Source organism: Nycticebus coucang, chromosome 11 (genome assembly GCF_027406575.1).
Source record: "Nycticebus coucang isolate mNycCou1 chromosome 11, mNycCou1.pri, whole genome shotgun sequence".
In the NCBI taxonomy this organism is placed as follows: Eukaryota; Metazoa; Chordata; class Mammalia; order Primates; family Lorisidae; genus Nycticebus; species Nycticebus coucang.
Window position 1 is genome coordinate 63,720,715 of NC_069790.1, and position 20,507 is coordinate 63,741,221.

The 20,507-nt window shown below is 36.2% G+C and overlaps 1 protein-coding gene across 11 annotated transcripts in view; it reads right to left on the minus strand.

Annotated features, from left to right (window-relative positions):
* The window catches only part of RUNDC3B (RUN domain containing 3B), a 141,684-nt gene that overhangs the window by 13,391 nt on the left and 107,786 nt on the right, over positions 1-20,507 (minus strand). For 6 of the 11 annotated variants that reach the window (XM_053609097.1, XM_053609091.1, XM_053609100.1 and 3 more), the window contains 2 exons: positions 13,553-13,699; positions 4,697-4,818 (listed from right to left, as the gene is read on the minus strand). In XM_053609097.1, coding sequence (XP_053465072.1) covers positions 4,697-4,818; positions 13,553-13,699 — 269 coding nt within the window. Of the gene's footprint in view, positions 1-3,734; positions 3,914-3,934; positions 4,145-4,696; positions 4,819-13,552; positions 13,700-20,507 lie in introns of those variants that run through there. The other 5 variants (XM_053609095.1, XM_053609101.1, XM_053609092.1 and 2 more) reach the window with 4 other exon arrangements.

Consider the following 20,507-nt stretch of genomic DNA (forward strand, 5'->3'; position numbering starts at 1 on the left):
AAACAGGTTTCTTGATTTATCAGATATATTGATATAGTGTTAAATATAGTATATAGTGTATATATAGAGTGATATAGTGATATACAGTATATACAGATATACAGTTTTTGTCATTTTTATCTAATTTATTTGAAATTTTATCTTTATTATTTCCTTCCTTGTGCTTTTGGTACTTTACTGTTCTATTCTTAGCATTTTAAGCTGGGAAATAGAATTCATTTATATGGTTATATTACGATTATTATTATTTATTTTTTTTTTGTAGAGACGGAGTCTCACTGTACCGCCCTCCGGTAGAGTGCCGTGGCACCACACGGCTCACAGCAACCTCCAACTCCTGGGCTTACGCGATTCTCTTGCCTCAGCCTCCCGAGCAGCTGGGACCACAGGCGCCCGCCACAACGCCCGGCCATTTTTTGGTTGCAGTTTGGCCAGGGCTGGGCTTGAACCCGCCACCCTCGGCATATGGGGCCGGCGCCCTACTCACTGAGCCACAGGCGCCGCCCTACGATTATTATTTTTATTTTGGAGACAAGAGTTGCTCTCTTGTCCAGTCTAGACTATAGAGATATAATCTTAGCTCACTGCAACCTCAAACTTCCTGGGCTCAAGCAATCCTCCTACTTCAGCCTCCCAAGCAGAGGAGACTGTAGGCACACGCTAGCAAGCCCAGCTAATTTTTCAGCTTTGGGTAGAAACAGAGTCTCATTCTTGCTCAGGCTGGTCTCTAACTGAGCTCAAGTGATCCTCCCATCTCAACCTCCCAGAGTACTAGGATTACAGGCGTGACACACTGAGCTCAGCCTATGGTTGTATTAATATTTTTTCCAGCTTCACTATTGTTATACTTCACTACTGTTTCATCAACTGAATTCTTTTTCTCAATTTATGTGATTAAAAAAAATAATATTTTTGTATATACAGTGTTTGCTCCTCAGGATTTCTGTGGACAAGTCTATTCGATTTGGATGGCTTATGGAATTTTTAATTCAAGAGCACCCTCTTCTATCAGTATATCAGAGTATGGTTTCCTTACCACATGCCCTCTGTTGAAGGAGAAGTGTACTATGAATGAAAAGGATGTGTATCCTTCAATTTAATTGTTTCCCTTTTGTTTTATACAATCCTAATTTCCCTCCTTTTTTTTTTTTTTTTGCAGTTTTTGGCTGGGCCTGGGTTTGAACCCACCACCTCCGGCATATTGGGCCGGCACCCTACTCCGTTGAGCCACAGGCACCGCCCCTCTCTTTTACTTTTTTACCTCCCTACTATGTGGTTTCCAAAATAGTCTTCTCTCTTTTAGTGCTTTTCTCGTTTGCAGTTTACTGTTTTTTCTTTTGTTTTTTGGGGTTTTTTTGCAGTTTTTGGCTGGGGCTGAGGCTTGAACTTACCACCTCCAGCATATGAGGCCGGCACTCTACTCCTTTGAGCCACAGGCACTGCCCCTGCAGTTTACCTTTTTAACAAAACTTGTTTTTGCATCCTACATGTCCATCCTCCCAGGGAAAATTTTTTTCCATATTTTCACCTGTAGAATTGACTTTCCAGAGGTGATTTTTGCTTAATCTTAGGCCTGCCCCTAATATCCCAGTTCCTTCTTTTGTACAGTTTAGTTTTTCCTGTATGTGTCTGCTTATGCACGGGAACAAAGAGAGCCTGCTTGAATTTGGTGTTTAGTTTTCAATTCACAGGCAATTTGAAGTTGGTTTATTTATTGTTTCTAGGTATGCAAGGAGCTTGGTTTTGTGTGATTTTATATTTTCTTGTTCTTTATTCTATTTTTATAGGATATGTTAATTCAAATTTGCATTAATGCCATTACCTCAGGTACCTAAAATTCCTTAGTTTTTTTTAAGCCAGATCTGAGGATATTGAGAATTCCAAGAATCTTACCAACTCATCATGAGAACATGTTTCTTTCCTGATCACTGGTTTTTGTAGTCTATTATGTTTATTATGTAGTCCTCTTTCCCATTAAGTTCCAATTGGTAAATTTTTGGCTAATTTTTACTTTTTGTTTTACTCATTTGATAAGGTATTTGAGTATGGAAATTCTGTAATTTTTAATCTGTTATTTAACTTTGAATTCTTAAACCAAATACATGTGTTTTTATATCAAATTGTTATTATTACTCTTATCCTGTTGACACTAAAAGTAGACTAAAATCCTAAATAAATGTATCTTTTAGACGAAAAGCCATCACAAATAAACCCATAGTTTGATTAGTTTTCAAATATACATATTCTAGATTATGAACCTGAATCCAGTTTACTACTGAATGTATATAAAAAACTATCTACTCAAATATTTCTAAGGCCCTTTGGGAACATTTTAACAATAAACATAAGGAAGCAAAAAATTCATTTCAATATGATATTCACAGTGCCTAAGATTTCTGGTTAACTGACTTTTTAATTTATTCCTCACATTCTATGACATGCATTCATTACATATTTAATGAACAAATATTTAATAGTTGCTTCCCACATATCACACTCTAGCAATACTAGTAGTAAATACACTAGTGAAAATGATGGATAAGATCTGTGACCTCTTACATTTCAGAGGTGGGGTACGACAAGAATCATAGTATAATGCATGGCAATATAATAAGAGTATGCCTGGGATGGGAAAGGGATGGGGATAGCTACTTAAGGTATGGTAGTGAAAGCTTCTTAGAAAGATGACATTTGACATAGATCTAATAAAATCTCCCATGTGACGATCTTAAGAATGAAGTTTCAGAACAGTGAGAATAGTAAGTTGAAAGACAGTCAAGGCAGGAACTAGCCTGAAGAAACAGAAGGTCAGTGTGCTGGGGTACACAGAATAAGGGAAAAAAATGGTATGAAGTGAGGCAAGAAGTGGTAAGGAGAAGATCACATTCAGGAGACCATAACAAGCAGTTTAGATTTTATTCTAATTGCTACTGAAAGTCATTGGGGCGTTTTAAGCAAAATTATGTTTTCTGATTAATGTTTTACATGATCACTGATTACTATGTGGAGAATGGACTGTGAGGTGTCAAGAATGGGAAATGAAAGACTAATGAAAAGCTGTGGCCGTAGTCCAGCCAATAGACCGGCTGCAGGTGGCTGAGACTAGGGTTGTAGTAATGGAGAAGATGATGCATCAATCTATAAAGGACAGTGGTTCTCAACCTTCCTAATGCCACAGCCCTTTAATACAGTTCCTGTGGGTCGCGACCCACAGGTTGAGAACTGCTGATATAGGATGTTTTGTATAGAAAACTGACAGGACTTGTTGATGAACTGACTGTATTTGTAAGGAGAAAGAGCAGAATCAAGGATAATGCCTACAATTACAAGAGAAGACAAAGAAAAACTTGGAGGCATAGGGGAATGTATGTTTCCAAGATAAAGAGTTACCTTTCTTCCACAGCTCTAGCCTTTGCTAGGGGAGGAAAAGAAAAAATTTTCAAATTAATGCTACTGAAGTTTAAAAATGCAAATAGGGTGAGTCTTAGAAACTGACATGGAACTACACCATTGAAAGTATTCTGAAAAATCATGGAACTGGACCAAGATGTTGTTCAGGAAGATGCAACTTAATGGGAGGAAAGGCTGACAATGGACATTTGAAAGCGATACTAGGAAAAAATAAGACACTGCTATGTTTGTTCTTGAAGTTTTTCAGAGTACTCAAAAACAATAACCAAAAGCGATTCAAGAACAAAGAAGTAGTCAATTACTATATTTTGCCACGTGTAAGGCATACTTTTTTGCCCACATTTTTGAGGGCAAAACAAGGATGCATGTTATCCATGGGTGGTACGGCTCAGGAACAGGGGGCCACTTCACCTTCTTGCCTGGGCCTGCCAGGCACACAGGGTTTCAGTCTGGGAAGATCCAGGATCCAACGGGAGCAGGCCAGAGCAGTCTCCACCAAGTGCTGTGATCAAGTGAGGGGGTGGTGGTAGGGTTGGTGAGGTGGGTCACAGAAGTCTGTGGTAAGGGCCAAGGCCCATGGCCAGGCCAGGCAGAGGGGACTGGAAGCCCCATACAGGCCCCAGGACCCGCTGGGCTGCCTGTGGGCCAGGCAGCCTCAGAAGCTCCCACTCTGCCAGCCACCTGCATGGTCATCTTGGCCAGAGTCCACAGTACAGCAAGGAGGGAAGGGTTCCTGAGAGAGAGGAAAGGGACAACCTTCACAGAACAGGTGGCTACAGGAGGTGGGGGGATCTCCACGTTTACCAGGGAATAGTTAGCACACCTCAGGTGTGAGCCAGCCCCTTTTTCAAGAGGCATTTTCCTGAAAGTTTGGGCCAAAAATGTGGTGCACATTATAAACTGGAACACATTTTACACAGGAAAATACAGTATATCAAAAGCTGCTGAGAAGTTTAACAGGATTAAGACAGAACTGACTTTGGCAGTTCTGTGCAATGTGGTAGTGGTAGTGGTTGATCAATACAATAGCCAAATGGCAGTGGGTAAAAAAAGAGTGCAGGAAAAGTGAGGAAACAAAGGTAACAATTACAGACATGTCTTCTGAGAAGGTTAGCCACAAAAACATGAGAAAGAGAGTAACAAAGGCAGACCATTTTTAATCAAAAGAGGAGCTGAATTTCAAATACACTTTACAGAGATGTTGCATTATTCTCTGGCAATACTCTGCAACCAAAATATAGAGGGTACAAAAAAATGTAACTTTCAAATAGATTTTTGTTCTTACCTTTACTTATTAAATGTAATGTGTCTTGTTTTACATCATCTTCTTGTGACTGGCCTGGATCCAGTGAAGTCTGAGAAAGGCTAACTTCTGCTGATAACTGGTCAAGACTCTGATAACTTCTCCTGTAAAATAAGGATGAGATACTACTTGAATTTCTTCTCACAAAAAAATATTTATAGAGAGATTCTTTAATAATTTTCGATTTGTTGACTGGTTCATTTCCCCTAACATTTTCCTTAAATATTGCTTCAGTCTTAACTTCAATATGATTTCTATTACACTTTTCCTGTCTACCCTCTTTGGAGGTGTATCTGATTCACTGAAACACAGAAAAGAAAAACAATTTATCAAAAAAATCTCACACCAGGTTTTCATTATTTGTATGATTAAGAAATGGAAACCTCTGGTTACAACAATTTTCAAAGAACAGAAAAACTACAGGTTACTCTTAATGAAGAAACAAAACTGACTTTAAGAATAATGACCTAGGCTCAGCACCCATAGCTCAGTAAGTAGGGCACCAGCCACATACACCCAGACTGGTGGGTACAAACCCAGCCCGGGCCAACTAAAGAACAATGACAACTGCAACAAAAATAGCTGGGCGTCGTGGTGGGCACCTGTAGTCCCAGCTACTTGGGAGGCTGAGACAAAAGAATCATTTGAGCCCGAGAGTTTGAGGTTGCTGTGAGCTGTGACACCACTGCACTTTACTGAGGGGGACATAGACTCTCAAAAAAAAAAAAAAGGAAAAAGAATAATGACCTAGTATTGCTTAAGTATTTGAGAATTTTCTAATGCCTTGTTATTATTCTATAACAAAAAATTATTACAAATTCCTATAATTTACAATTTTAAAAAACATTAGGTAACAAAATACTTGTTTGCAAGGAATACTTCTTTCCCTTACCTATTTGCTATTGTTTTGAAGCTTATTTTCTTCTTTTTAGAGACTATTTTTTTATTTCAAATTAATATAAGGGTACAAATTTTTAGATTACATTGTTCTCAATTCCAAGGTAAAGTTCCAGTTGTACCCTCTCGTCTATAATTGATGCTAATACATGGTGGGGGACAGGGGTGTGGGGGAGCAGAGAGAGGTAAGGAGGGAGAGGGAGGGAGGTCATGGTATGTGACACAACTCTTAGGGGTAGGACACAATTATAAAAGGGACTTTACCTAACAAATGTAAGCAGTGTAACCTGGTTCTTTGTACCCTCAATGATTCCCCAACAATAAAAAAAGAAAACCCTCACCCAGGGGGTGTGGTATATGCCCACACAGTGTGCCCATTAGGTAAGATCCCACCAAATTCCCTCTGCCAGTTGTATTACCCCCCAACTCCTCCTCCTCCCTCTATAATAGATTATATTTGTGTTTTATTGTTCATATGAGCATGTAATTTTTTATATATTGGTTTCATATTGAGTACACTGGATATTTTTCTATTAAGCTTATTAAAATGTCCACTATATAGTAGGAGATGAATTTAGTTATAAGCAGAAAGTCAATGAAATCTTGTTATTAGCCTTTCCTCAAACTTGGTTCTTCAGGACACAACTAACTCAAAATATATATGAAGCTTTAATGTGATACATATTTCACATAAGAGAACAGAATTCATTATTATTGCCAAATATAAATGATCTAAGAAAAGGAACGTGTTTTCCAGGTTCAGCATTTATTTCCCATCTAATTTCCTAGAAATATATTTTATGATAGGTTTTATAGGAAAGCAGATATGACGCAAGTGATGTATTTCATAGTTATCTCTATTCATACATACAAGATAAGAGTTAGTAACAGATTTATCAAAAGTACATATATTGTCTGAATACTTTGTCCAGTCACTGTTTTATGTTTATTAAGACTCTATCGAAAACGAAAATGAAGGTCGGGTGGAAATAGTCATTTATTAAACTTAAACTAAAAAAAAAGGAAGAGCCCAGTGTTTACCAAAATAAAGTTATTTTTAATTGCTTTTGTACTTATTCTCCATCAATTCAGATTTCATAGGATTTTATAGTGAGTAGATATATATGTATATATATATATATCCCATAGTGAATATATATATACATGGAAAACAAATATTTGCCTGAATATTTGAAAATGTTGTGATGGAATAACTTTACTAGTATGTAATGCAGCATTCTCACTTTATAATGTGATGACTTTTCAAACATGAACATTATAAAAATCCTTAATTATAATTTTTAAGTAGCAAGAAATTCTACTATAAAAGGAAACTTCTGATAATTACAACATATAACACTTATATGAGCCATATGTTAAGTCATGCTAGTTTTGACCTTGGGGCCTCATAAAGTATATATAACTCACACCTCTCTTGACCTAACAAAATACTGTGGCCCCAAGGAAAAATGTTTTTTTTTTTTTCCAATATGGCAGTCAATGTGTTTATCATATTCACTAAAAATTTCAGTTGATTTTCATTAAACTCTAATTTCTTTAGCTCTAGAGGGAAGCAAAAACACTGGAATTTAAAGAGAAGTTGTAATTTTTTTTTCAATAATGCATTCCAAACCTATAAATTTATTTTTTAAAGTATTTTTTCTATGCCCAACAGACATGAGGCTTACTTTTTAAATTGAATGAAGGCTTAAGATAAATTTCTGACACAAATTTTCATCATAAAAATTCTGTTAATATTTTGAAATTAAAAAATTTACATACAGAAATATTTTATAAACAAAATACCCAGAAGCAAAAAGACACAAAATTCATTTAAGCACTGAGAGTTTGACAGCACATATTTTCAGTCATCTGGAGGACGGCTGTTCATGAGAGGAAAGAAACTCTGTAAAAGCAGCCCCTGCTAAGGCAACACAACAGCTATCTGTGCAACCTATTGACGCTCCTTTCAGAATATCATACTTCCAAATCCCATATGATTTTTGACCTTTCCACCCTTTAATTTGCCATGTTTCTTTGAGTTTATACACTTTACTTAACCAAATGCTAATGAATGTAGAAATAAAATTTGCTAGACGATGTTTTGAAGCAATAAAGTTCCAACCCCAAATTAAGAATAATATCTTCTTGTGGCTGCAAACCTACCATCTGAAAGAAAACCTGTTCAGTGGCTTTCAGTAATGGCAACAAATGGGTTTGGCTTTCATGTTCTTACCTGTTTTCCAATGTGACTGGTAGCTCCATCGGACAAACATCCTGTTGTTATGAAGTAAACTATCTATAGGAGTTCTGTCTTGAAAAGGTCAAGACTAAGTCCTATTTTACAATTTTAGCCTCAGAAGCATCACACTGTAAGATTTTTTTTTTCTTTCCAGCTTTTGGCCGGGCCAGGTTTGAACCCGCCGCCTCCGGTATATGGGGCCGGCACCCTACTCCTTTCAGTCACAGGTGCCACCCCACACTGTAAGATTTAAATGGAACCCACCAGACGAATCAATCCAATTAACAGCTATTACTATTTCTCACAATGGAATTTTGAATGTTTCAGGAGCTTAATTAAAACAAAAAATCAAGATGAAATAATGCATTCGGAATAAAATCTGTAGTTTAATCTAGGTCATGGTATTGTTAAATATAATTTAAATTAAATTAAATTTATAGGAATTATATGTCAAGGGTATTTAGAATATAATCAGATCCACTAGATTCAACATGTAATTATTTAAACTTTTTTTATTTTTTTTTTGAGACAGAGTCTTGCTCTGTCACGTGGGCTGGAGTGTGTAGGTAAGACATCATTGCTCACTACGACTCCACACTCATGGATTCAAGCAATCTTCCTGCTGCAGCCTCCTGAGTAGCGAGGACTACAGGCATGTGCCACCATGCCCAGCTAATTTTTTCTATTTCTGATAAAGTTAGGGTCCCATCCTTGCTCAGGTTGGTCTTGAACTTATGAGCTCAAGCAATCCTCCCACCTTGGCTTCCCAGAGTGGTAGGATTACAAGCACACAACATTTCACCCAGCCTACTTGGAACATTTTTAAACCACTCAAATATACACTTGTATACATATATAAGATTGGGTACCAAATAAAGACAAACTAAAGGGAAACTGAGCAACAGGCCTGAATTTACTTATTAATCAATTTTTCTATAATCTTACACTGTATATCAATGATCAGAAGTAACGATATAAGTAGTCTATATCATTTATTAGCCCAATAGATGTGTTGAGGTCAACAATAATTAACATTACCTGGTAGTCACTGGGCAACAAAGAGTGTGATAACACAGAAAGAGAAGAGCATTATCCATATGTAGAAAATAAAAAGCAAAAATATGTACACTGCATACATAGAGGCACTTTAATTTACATGGACACAGAGCTTCATTAGTCTTTTTATTCTTGGTCTGTTTTCATGAAATATGTTTAAAGAATAAAATAATCATTCACTAGGGCTGAATACATATAGTTTATTAATCTACTAAAATTAACAGAAGGATCCAAGGAACAACTGATCAGAAAGGATTTATGAGTCATTTCAATGTTCGATTTACAAGACTTCTGCAGCCTCAGTGCTCCAGGACTCCTACTCCAAAAATGTTTGAAAGACACATATAGGAAGAAGAACTTGGAATATATTTAAAGTGAAAGTCATTAAGCCAAAATATTACATTATGAAAAGTGTATATGAGCTCATTATTCCTTCTGATTTTGCAAGCCAAATGATAGCCACAATGGGAAACAATGATAAATGTAAAAGAATAAAAATGCTTAAGCGGAAAATATAAGTATGATGACAATGAATCTGATATTTTGGGATGGGAATGGGTGAGTTAGGAAAATAACAAGATTATATAACAGATCTGGATTGTCTAACAAATTCTCATGATCTAGACTGTATATATAAAAAGCATTTTAAAATGAATTTGTTTGAATCAGAAAAGTAAATAATAAATCTATGTGGCTGGTAAGGGTACATGTTTCATATATTTATTTATCATTGAGTTTTTATAGTAAGCCTGTAACGTTTTAACAGTTTTTTAAAATGATATTCCCATATTTGAAATATAGAAAAAGATACAAAATCAAACACAGCTAATTGTGCCAAGTCTAAGAAATCATAAAATATACTGGAAATCATATTTGTAAAGTTTTATAAACCTAGAGTAAATGGAAATGAAATGTAAGATCTATTGTGAAAGGGACCCTTCAATGGGGCGGCGCCCATAGCTCAGTGGGTAGGGCGCTGGCTCCATATACCAAGGGTGGTGGGTTCGAACCCGGCCCCAGCCAAACTGCAACAACAACAACAAAAAAAATAGCCAGGCGTTGTGGTGGGCACTTGTAGTCCCAAGCACTCGGGAAGCTGAGGCAAGAGAATTGCCTAAGCCCAAGAGCTGGAAGTTGCTGTTAGCTGTGATGCCAGGGCATTCTACCGAGGGCGACAAAGTGAGACTCTGTCTCAAAAAAAAAAAAAAAAGAAAGAAAGGGATCCTTCAATGAGTAGGAGACAAAATAACAAGCTATCCAATGGTTTAGTGTAAGAAATATATACAATTCATTAAATCAAACATCATATTCTTTTAAATTAAGTAAGCAGGAGGCCAGTAGTAACACAGCTCCCCAATACTTCCTAGTAACAAATTGCAATATAACTTAGTAGGAAAATAAAACAAAACCACAAGTATATTTTTTGTAACAAATAGCCAGGTCTCAGTCAATCACAAACAGCCAAATTCAGTCAATCGATGGCAACCATCTCATCATACCATAACTAAATATGGCACATGCTTAGCTATGGACAATCAGATGATTTATGTACCTTGATTCCTATGCAGCCTATAAAAGCTTTCTGCTTCCACTGCCAGATAGAGCTCTCTGAACCTCTGCTGGTTCTCTGTCCTGCCTGATTAACGAATCCTTTGCTTAAATAAACTATGATAAGTTTATTTTGTCTTTTAACACTCTCTTTCTTCTTAAAGTTGTCTTTAGCTAGCTGGTGGAGTGAAGTTACACAGTTCTTAAGAGTAACAGCTGCAGATATCCCATATCCTTAGCAGGAAAAATCATCTGCTAGCATTAAAACCGTAATTTTTTATAGGGTCAATTGAACTTATAGGGTCTGTTGAACTTATTCGAGAGAAGCAGAGACTCGATCCTCATGAAATACCATGATTAGTTTCAAACATGATTTCCGGAGAGCTCTTCCTTTCTGAAAATCCAAAGCCTCCATTTTTACTTGAGACAGCTAGGATTATTTATTCAGAACAAGAAGAGATTAGTTGGTCATTTTAATTTTACATAAGGTTCAGAAAGTAAATCTTATTAAGAGTTGAAACAAAAAAGATTATATAGAATATAAATGAAGATTTACTGAGAAGCTATTAAGTCCCAGACAATTTATACCTTATTTGATCCTTACAATTCTGTTAGGCATTTTCCTCAGACTAATGCGTGCAGAAAGAAAAGGGTAAGGAGAGGAAGTGTTTCTCAGTGTTAGAAGGCACGTAAGTAGCAGAGATTACCTACTAGTCCTGACGTTAAACTCTAGGTACAGTGCCTCTGCACTACACCCCACCTAAGTACTGTTTGTACCAGTCTAACAGTTAGAAACAAGGCCATATAAAAACAATACCAACATCTGAGGACAGGCCAGATTAACAGATTATACTAGGGAGGAAGGGATGTCCTTTCTTCAGCTAGTGGAGTAACTGAGTCAAGAAGTATCAAATCCAGGTCTATCTACACTAAACAGCTAAATATGCAGTTTCCCTGCCTTCTTTTCTGAGACTGCAATTACTTTTGTTGTTGCTATAATGTTCTGTAAAAACTAGCCACAATTAGATGTGTAGAGGTTTACTAGAAATCAATCTTTGTGCTTTAGACTTATTAGCTCCTTGATAAGTAGGTACTTCTGACAGAAGGCAAGGGTATACAACTTCTGGCAAAAATACTTTACTTCCCACTATCTGGTACGACAATGTAGATATTGAAATAAAAAGGCATAGTTTTTTAACTTATCAAGATTTAAAACTGTCGTAGTATTTTTGCAGTTAAAAAAGCAGGGGCATCTCATATGTTATACATAACAAGGTAAATGCAGCAAGTATTGCTATAAGTTCAACCTTTCAATTGTAAAAGTATAAAAATAATATTCTTCTATTAGTTAAATATGCCACAGAAAGGTAAAATTACACACCAGCTTAATAAAATATACTCTGGTTATTCAGAACTTTCATACGGTATATAAGGGAACTTGATAGCCATCTATGAAATATCCAAAGTCAAAACCTTAAGTTAAACTAAGGAGCATGATTTAGTAGATGTTGAAGAGATTTGTACTGATTCATTCTGTAAGTACTCTGTTTACTTTTTCCTACTTATCTCTAACATTCAATGAATAAAGAAAACATATTAAAATTCCTAGCAATTCTTTTAACCAACAAATAGTGAAATTTATTTTGAATTCTGCCTTTGATAAACAACATCACAGAGTAAAGCAGTGGAAGGAATGTCTGTGCTAAAACATTCCTTCCAGGAACGCCTTGTTATTACTAAATACCTGGTGAAAGGCATCCTCAGAAGCAAAGATAGAAACATATGATTTTGCCAGTGAAATTTAAAAACAAGGATTCTTAAAAGAAGAGCAGAGGAAGTAACAAAAAGATAGAAGGGGCAAACGGGGAGAGAAGAAGAAGGGCAAGGGGAGGGAGGGAGAGGAAGAAAGCATACAGGAGACAGGAGGGAGGGACATCAGAAAAATGTGAGAGAATTAGCTAAAGACAGAAAAATAAACAGAGTGGAAAAAAGTGATTAAAATGAAAAGTGGCTAAAGGTCAGAGAAGGAAATACAATTTACAAATTTCAATATGAAGATTACCTAAAGGAAGATAGTCTAAGATTCTATAACTCTCTCAACATTAGGACACTATCATTAAGTGAAATAGTCCTCAACATTTGTATGGTGCCCCATGATCACATTAATGTACACAGCTATGATTTAATAAAATGAAAAAAAAAAAAAAAAAAAAGAAGGGTGGCGCCTGTGGCTCAGTGAGTAGGGTGCTGGCCCCATATGCCGAGGGTGGCAGGTTCAAACCCAGCCCCGGCCAAACTGCAACAACAACAACAAAAAAAATAGCCGGGCGTTGTGGTGGGCGCCTGTAGTCCCAGCTGCTCGGGAGGCTGAGGCAAGAGAATCACATAAGCCCAAGAGCTGGAGGTTGCTGTGAGCCGTGTGACACCACAGCACTCTACCGAGGACAGTAAAGTGAGACTCTGTCTCTACAAAAAAAAAAAAAAAAAAGAAATAGAAAAAGGATCTTGTGGCCCATAGTTGAAGTGATTATATCTTCTTTAGTTTCTAAAAATGAGATTTATTGAAAATTAACAAGAGTCAGAGTCACCAAAGACAAGTAAATATTTTTGTATTCGTTCATGAGATAGAGTTTTGTGTTTTCTGACAAGCAGGAAAATTAGTATTATTCTTACTACTTATTTGCCAAACTTAATATAACACCAAAGTTAGAATTCAAAAGTAGATGGCTCATTAAACACTAGCTCATAGACTCAACTGAAAGACAGGCTGAAGATTTAACTAAAGAAGTAGATAGCTGGTACAATGCAAGAATTCTTGGGTATTTTACTTCCCGTGGGTGCCTGTGCTTCAAAATTTAACATTCACTGGCTTAGTCTAACCTTACCACATAGTCCTAAATACTACCTTTGCTCTAAGCCAGCGGTTCTCAACCTGTGGGTTGCGACCCACAGGAACTGTATTAAAGGCTCCCGGCATTGGGAACCACTGCTCTAAGCTAATAATAAATTCAGAAAGAAACCAAAGTGGATAGCCATTGTTTTGGTACAACTAACTAACTTTGTAATTAGTTGGAAAGAAAAAGTATTACACTTACTCATACCACTGTTTATTGTGTTTTCGGTAAAGCAACGTATCCAAGGCAACAGCATTGACATCCAGAGCTCCTGGGGAAGGCCACTGGTTGGTGAGATGGGCAGTTAACTCTTGTCTTGATCTTAAATCATTATTCTTTAGCACAGTCCTGTGAATATTAAGATGGTGAGTGCTTTTGTCTTCACTGTTCTACAATGGCAGAGGGACCTAATGGTATCAATTTAGGCCCCTAAAATTCATCTTTTTGATATGGTATGTAAATAGACTGTGAATGGAACTACAGCAAGGCTGGTTGGAACTATGACTATTTATTCTCCTGTAATACGTGTTTTTCATTTTTTCTCTGATGGCTACAACAAATCCTATTTGTGAAATTCAGACTTCCCATCTTTCCATAGAGATTATTACTAAAGGATTCAAAGACCCAAGTGACAATTTACATCTTAACTAAAAAAACGGTGACATCTTAAAAATACAGGTTATCCGGCCAATAAAATATAAAAGATGCCAGGTATATGATATTTCCTAGCTTCAAAACTCAGAAACAATCTATAAAAGTTATATAACACCCAAGTAAAGAAAAAGCCATTGTAATGAATTAAAAAGCTGTGTAGAAAAATAAAAAAATGAAAAATCCATCAGATTCCTATTTTTGATAAAAAGTGACCACTAATAAATCTTCATGGAAATAATTAAATCAAGGACACGTATACTGACCAATATAATCCACTGAGGATGAAGCAATTATATAATAACAATTCATTATTGTCCTTAATTTTTATAGAACTATCACTAGTTAGTAACAACTTACAAAAGAACTGACCTCTTGCCAAAATCACAACTTCACAAAGCAACATGCATCATTGCCCCAAGACTAATTCAACAGTTGAATTGACAGTTAATAGTTTAAAAGTAAAAGTCATATTCTACCTCTAAAAAGGCTTAAAATGCCATCCTGGCAACCTGCAGCCTCAAATAGCCTCTGCATCCAGTTTCCAGTGTGCCCATGTGCTGAGGCACCACATCGGAAGCAGGGAAGTAATACGTGCCTGCTACTAACTTCCACAGACCACAGTCCTGTTGCTGGCAGCAGACAGCCAGGGAAGGGCTAGCAGCCTATATTCCACCTCCGGCTGGTTACCATGATACTAATGGAATAACCGCATTTTATACATCTCTAATCAGCTACTGACAAGTATTTCTGATTTTACAGGGTATCTATAGGTATTTAAAAATACACATATTTGTTCCACTATGTCCACAAAGAAACATTATCTGATGTGATATCAGATTCAGTCTCAGAACAGAATGCTAAAAGCACAGTAGGCAAAAGTCTGTGAGAATGTATCTCATTAAGATATTCTTTTACGTTAATTGCCACAGTTTCTTTTCACTGAAAAAGAAATGAACATTTTTAAAAAGACATTTAAGGTTCTTTTTTTCTTGTAGACAGAGTCTATGTCGCCCTTAATAGAGTGCCGTGGGGTCACATCTCACAACAACCTCCAAATCTTGAGCTTTAAGGGATTCTTTTGCCTTAGCCTCCCAAGTAGCTGGGCCTACAGGCACCTGCCTCAATGCCTGGTTGAGTTGTTGTTGCAGTTGTCATTGTTGTTTAGCTGGCCCAGGCCGGGTTGGAACGTGCCTGCCCAGGTGTGTATGGCTGATGCCACAACACTGTGCTACGGACGCTGAGCCCATTGAAGGTTCTTTAACATTGTTTTTTAATAAAAATAGTAAAGTATCACGAATGATTAGAATTTTTTTAAGACTGACATGAGTGATTAGAATTTTTTAAATTTTTTTAAGAAAAATTGTGCAAAACATAAATAGGAATTATTAGCCAGAGAATCTATTACAATAAAATACCATTATTTTAGGTTCACTTAGATTTTACTTGGTCATATATTCCTTTTCTTGAGAGAATCTAGTTAAAGTCACTGGAAAACAACTTCAATGTCATAAATGGCTTACAGAAAATATCCAGAGAAATATTTGGAACGGAACGTTCATCTGGTAGAACTCACTTAATGATAAGCAATTAAACAATCTCCAGGTTAAAATATATCCTGGAAAGTTTTACACCTCATAAAATAGAAGAAAGAACTGACGTTCCACAGAAGTGTTTTTTTTTTTTTTTAATTAAATCGTTAACTGTGTACATTAATGCAATTATGAGGTACAATGTGCATTTGAAATATTTTCATCAAACTGGTTAACATAGCCTTCACCACATTTTCTTAGTTATTATGTTAAGACATTTATACCTTACACTTAGTAAATTTAGTAAATTTAACATGTACCCTTGTAAGATGAACCGTAGTTGTGTTCCCACCAATTACCCTCCCTCCATTCATCCTCCCCCCCACCCCTCCCCTCCCTCACCTCTTTCCCCTTCTTCTTGGGCTATAGTTGGGTTATAGCCTATATGAAAGCTATAAATTGGTTCCATAGTAGGGCTGAGTACATTGGATACTTTTTCCTCCATTCTTCAGATAATTTGCTAAGAAGAATATGTTCCAGCTCCATCCATGTAATCATCAAAGAGGTAAAGTCTTCATCTTTTTTCTAAGGCTGAATAGTATTCCATGGTGTACATATACCACCATTTATTGATCCATTCATGGGTTGATGGGCACTTGGGCTTCTTCCATGACGTAGCAATTATGAACTGGGCTGCAATAAACATTCTGGTGCAAATATCTCTGTTATAAAGTTATTTTTGGTCTTCTGGATATAAAACTAGTGGAGAAATTGCAGGATGAATGGCAGGTCTATTTTTAGATCCCTAAGTAATCTCCAAACATCTTTCCAAAAGGAACGTATTAGTTTGCATTCCCACCAGCAGTGTAGAAGTGTTCCCTTTTTTCCACATCCACACCAACATCTCTGGTCTTGGGATTTTGTGATATGGGCTAATCTTACTGGAGTTAGATGATATCTCAAAGTAGTTTTGATTTCCATGTCTCGGATGATTAAGGATGATGAGCATTTTTTCATGTGTCTGTAGGCTGTGCACCTGTCTTGTTCAGAGAAGTTTCTCTTCAAGTCCCTTGCCCAGCCTGAAATGGGATCACTTGTTCTTTTCTTGCTAATACATTTGAGTTCTCTGTGGATTCTGATTATTAAACCTTTGTTTGAGACATATCCTACAAACATCTTCTCCCATTCTGAAGACTGCTTGCTTTACTTACTGTGTTTTTGGCTGTGCAGTATCTGTTTAGTTTGATCAGATCCCAGTAGTGCATTCTTGGTGTTGCTTCAAATGCCCGGGGAGTCTTCTTCATAAAATATTAGCCCAGGCCGATTTCTTCAAGTGTTTTCTCTGCCCTTTCTTCTAGTATTTTTGTAGTTTCATGTCTTAAGTTTAAATCTTTAATCCAGTGACAGTCTTAGTTAATGGTGAAAGGTATAGGTCTAGTTTGAGTCTTCCACAGGTCGCCAGCCAGTTCACCCAGCACCATTTGTTAAATAGGGACTCTTTTCCCCACTGAATGTTTTTAATTGGCTTATCGAAGATTGAATAATGATAAGTAATCCACAGAACTGTTTTTACACAACAGTTGTTCATGGAGAATTTTTGCCTAATAATAAATTAAGGTATTGTCTCAAGACTTTTGTCTTTAGAAATCGTAATAAAATCATTTTCTATAGGCAGCTGCCAGGTCCTCTGAAATAAGAAATAAGAGATTTCAGTATATGGAACACATGTAGTTTCCATCCATGCAGCATCTATTTCCCATCTTTTGTGAGAAACAGGCAGTCAGCAAACCCTGGTGCTTGAAGAGGGAATGTTCCTATAGAATCCTGTGTAATGAACCTTCACTCCTCCAGTACACTATGGGACAGAAAAGTGATTTAAGTGAGGTTGGAAACCCTGTCCTTATATTTTGAATTCTGAACAGAGTATATTTAGAGTAATACACAGACAAAGCAGGAAATTCACTCTAGCAGAGGGGCCCTGCCCAGCAAAGAGACATCCCTACAGTTCCTGCTTCCAGCCCTCTGCAGCAGCTCAGCTTTCCTCTTCCTAGGCCTGTTTCTCCAGTCTTTCCATCCATTCCGTGAGGTGCAGATATCTTGCTAACGAATTCTGTTTGTGCCCAAGAGTTAGTTGTGGTTGTTTGCAACCAAGGAATCCTATCACTTTCCTTGGAACAAGCAAAATATACACAAAGTTAGTATCAAAACTTATTCAAAGGTGACCCAATTTATGTTCATGTGAAAAATGACAGTATTTGTCTTATTTTGCCAAGCTTAAAAATGGGTTTACCTTAAATTACTCAATAATTTCTATTATTTAATGGTATTAAATCAGTGATAATTAAAAGTTAACACACTTAGCCTCTAGCTTTAATTAAAACTCTAATGACAAAGTTAGCCAATCTAAAAACTGAAATTCTTCCATATGTGATTGAGTCACTTGTCACTTATCTGTAAGTGAATTTAGCAGTATCTCATCAAAGTCATAATTCTACAGAACAGTACACTAAAGGGGAAACTGTTACATTTACTAAGAAAATACCAACAATATATTCATCACAGCTAATTTTAATAAACTTTCCTGCATTTACCTCTAAATTCCTAGACAGCTAATTTCTCTTTAGATTCTCAGTAAGAATTATTGAGGAATTTGGCCCCTAAAAATAACAATTCAATTTTGATGAATGTAATGACTGAAAATCAGGAAAGGAAAAAGCCCTTTATACAGATTTTTATTTTATTTATTTCCTTTTTTGCAGTTTTTTTTTTTTTTGGCCGGGGCTGCACCTCCAGCACATGGGGCCGGCGCCCTACTCCCTTGAACCACAGGTGCCACCTATACAGATTTTTAAACTAGACATAATATCATTAAGCCTAAGTACGAGGCAGGTTCTGAGCTTTTAACGCTAAAATAGGAATTAAGATGGCAAGTTGCAAGGCTACCCTATTAGGAAAAATATTAAAACCTCAAACTTACTTAAATACTGAAAATAAAGAGGTTGCAAAAAAATGTATACAGATTTTAAAAAAGGAAAAAACTCTATTAAAATTGTAATAATATATACTGCTAACAAAAGATGGATACAAGTCACATTTGAGCATCTCTTTTAATGGCAGAAGTCAAACATGACTTGACAATTACAATTTTAATACAGCTTTCTGCTTTCTTAAACTATGTATAATACACTTTTTGGCACCCTCTATATAATCTCCTTGCCATTGCTCCTTCAACATTAACTATATCCCTACTGTTACTCAAAAGATTCAAATTCTATTCTTCTTCAAAGATCCATTTCATTTTGTACCTCCTTCATGAAGATATTCATACAACTTTGTCCACAACAAGATGACTGGTATTGCTTTGTAGTAAGTCTCAGACCATTTAATAATCAATCATTCTAATAATTTAATGTTTTCTGGTTCTTCCTCTTTGATTATAAGATATGTGGGACTAGCAACTTCGTTACACATTTATTCATTGCAAGATGATTATCAAAACATTAGGAACCCCTTAAAATACCTGTAACTTTGCTTATCCTTTAAAGAAAACCAAAAAAACTAGGCAAACACATTGCTGTATCTCCTCAATATATAATTCATGTGACTCCTAAAAGAAAAGTATTCCAGCTTTATGCTTCATATGGATTCTGGTTGACTTCCCACATGTCCCTCATAGAGGTTAAGATTAAAAGCTATAATGTCAGACCGCATGGATTAGTGACAGCTGAAAAAACATATTCACAACCAGTATTAAGTAAATGTATCAGGCAGATAATGGAAGATACACTTAAAATAAGAAGACACGATCATTTAAAAGTATTTGTGATTGTTATATCTTTTACTGAAAAACATCCTCATAGAAGAGGGAGATACAAAGTACAATTTAATTTCTCCTCATACATGGTGTCCCAAACATCGCCATTTGTAGGAAAAAATCATAACAACAGAGATCTTGGAATGTGTTCACCAGGAGTGGGAAAGAAGACTGTGTTTGTATACAAAGAAGTGGCCAACATGTAGACAATATTTTGTAAAATTTTGTAATGAATATTTTGTAAATAAAGGTACATTTAGCTACAATTTCCTATTTTCCCTATGTATGGTGATTTTTAGGACACACCCTGTATTCAACCACTCCTAATAGTTGGCTTTGGCTTCTAGATCCTTGAAGAATCCTTATTTTGCTTTGCATAAAGTTCTTCACTCAACAGGTAAAAACACATCATTTGAAAGTGAAGTGTGACTTTTTATACGTTGTATGTCAAAATATGTATCAGTATTAATTTATCCATTGAGTTCTTTAAATATACCCTCCCTTGCTTGACCTGAACATGTATTTGATGAACATACACAAATTCAAAATACTGTGGATTTATAAATACAAAAATTCTTGAATGAAAGATGGATTCTGGCTCTCCTATAAAATAGTTTGAAACAAAACTGTATAATTTTCAGATAAGGTTGAAAGAGCTGTTTTATTTTTCAAAAGAAAAAGAGTTCGGTATCTTAAGCAAGTCTTCCAAGGAATGACAGAAATAGTAAATGCAATTTACTATGTGGAACCTAGCTAAATATAGTAGTACCTCCCTACATTGACCACCTCGAGTTGACCTAATTTCTGTGGACTGGACATGCACCACATGTACGTATCAGTACAATAGGCCTAGTTCCATACAATGACCACCTCTGCATGTTGGCCAGTTTGTTACAGTCCCTGGGGTAGTCAACTTACAGAGGTTCTACTGTATATTATATAATTTGTAACTATATGAAAATATATAATTTGCTACTAATGCTTTATTTTACCTAGATTTATAATTTTTCTCCATTATGATTATTACCTTAACCAAGTACAGTACACTACAATGCAATGCAATACAATAATAAGATTCTGGATTGCTTACAAATACCAAAGCTTTTTTCTTGTGAACCCTTTACATCTTTTTAGGAGGACGTTAACTTCTCATTGTTTT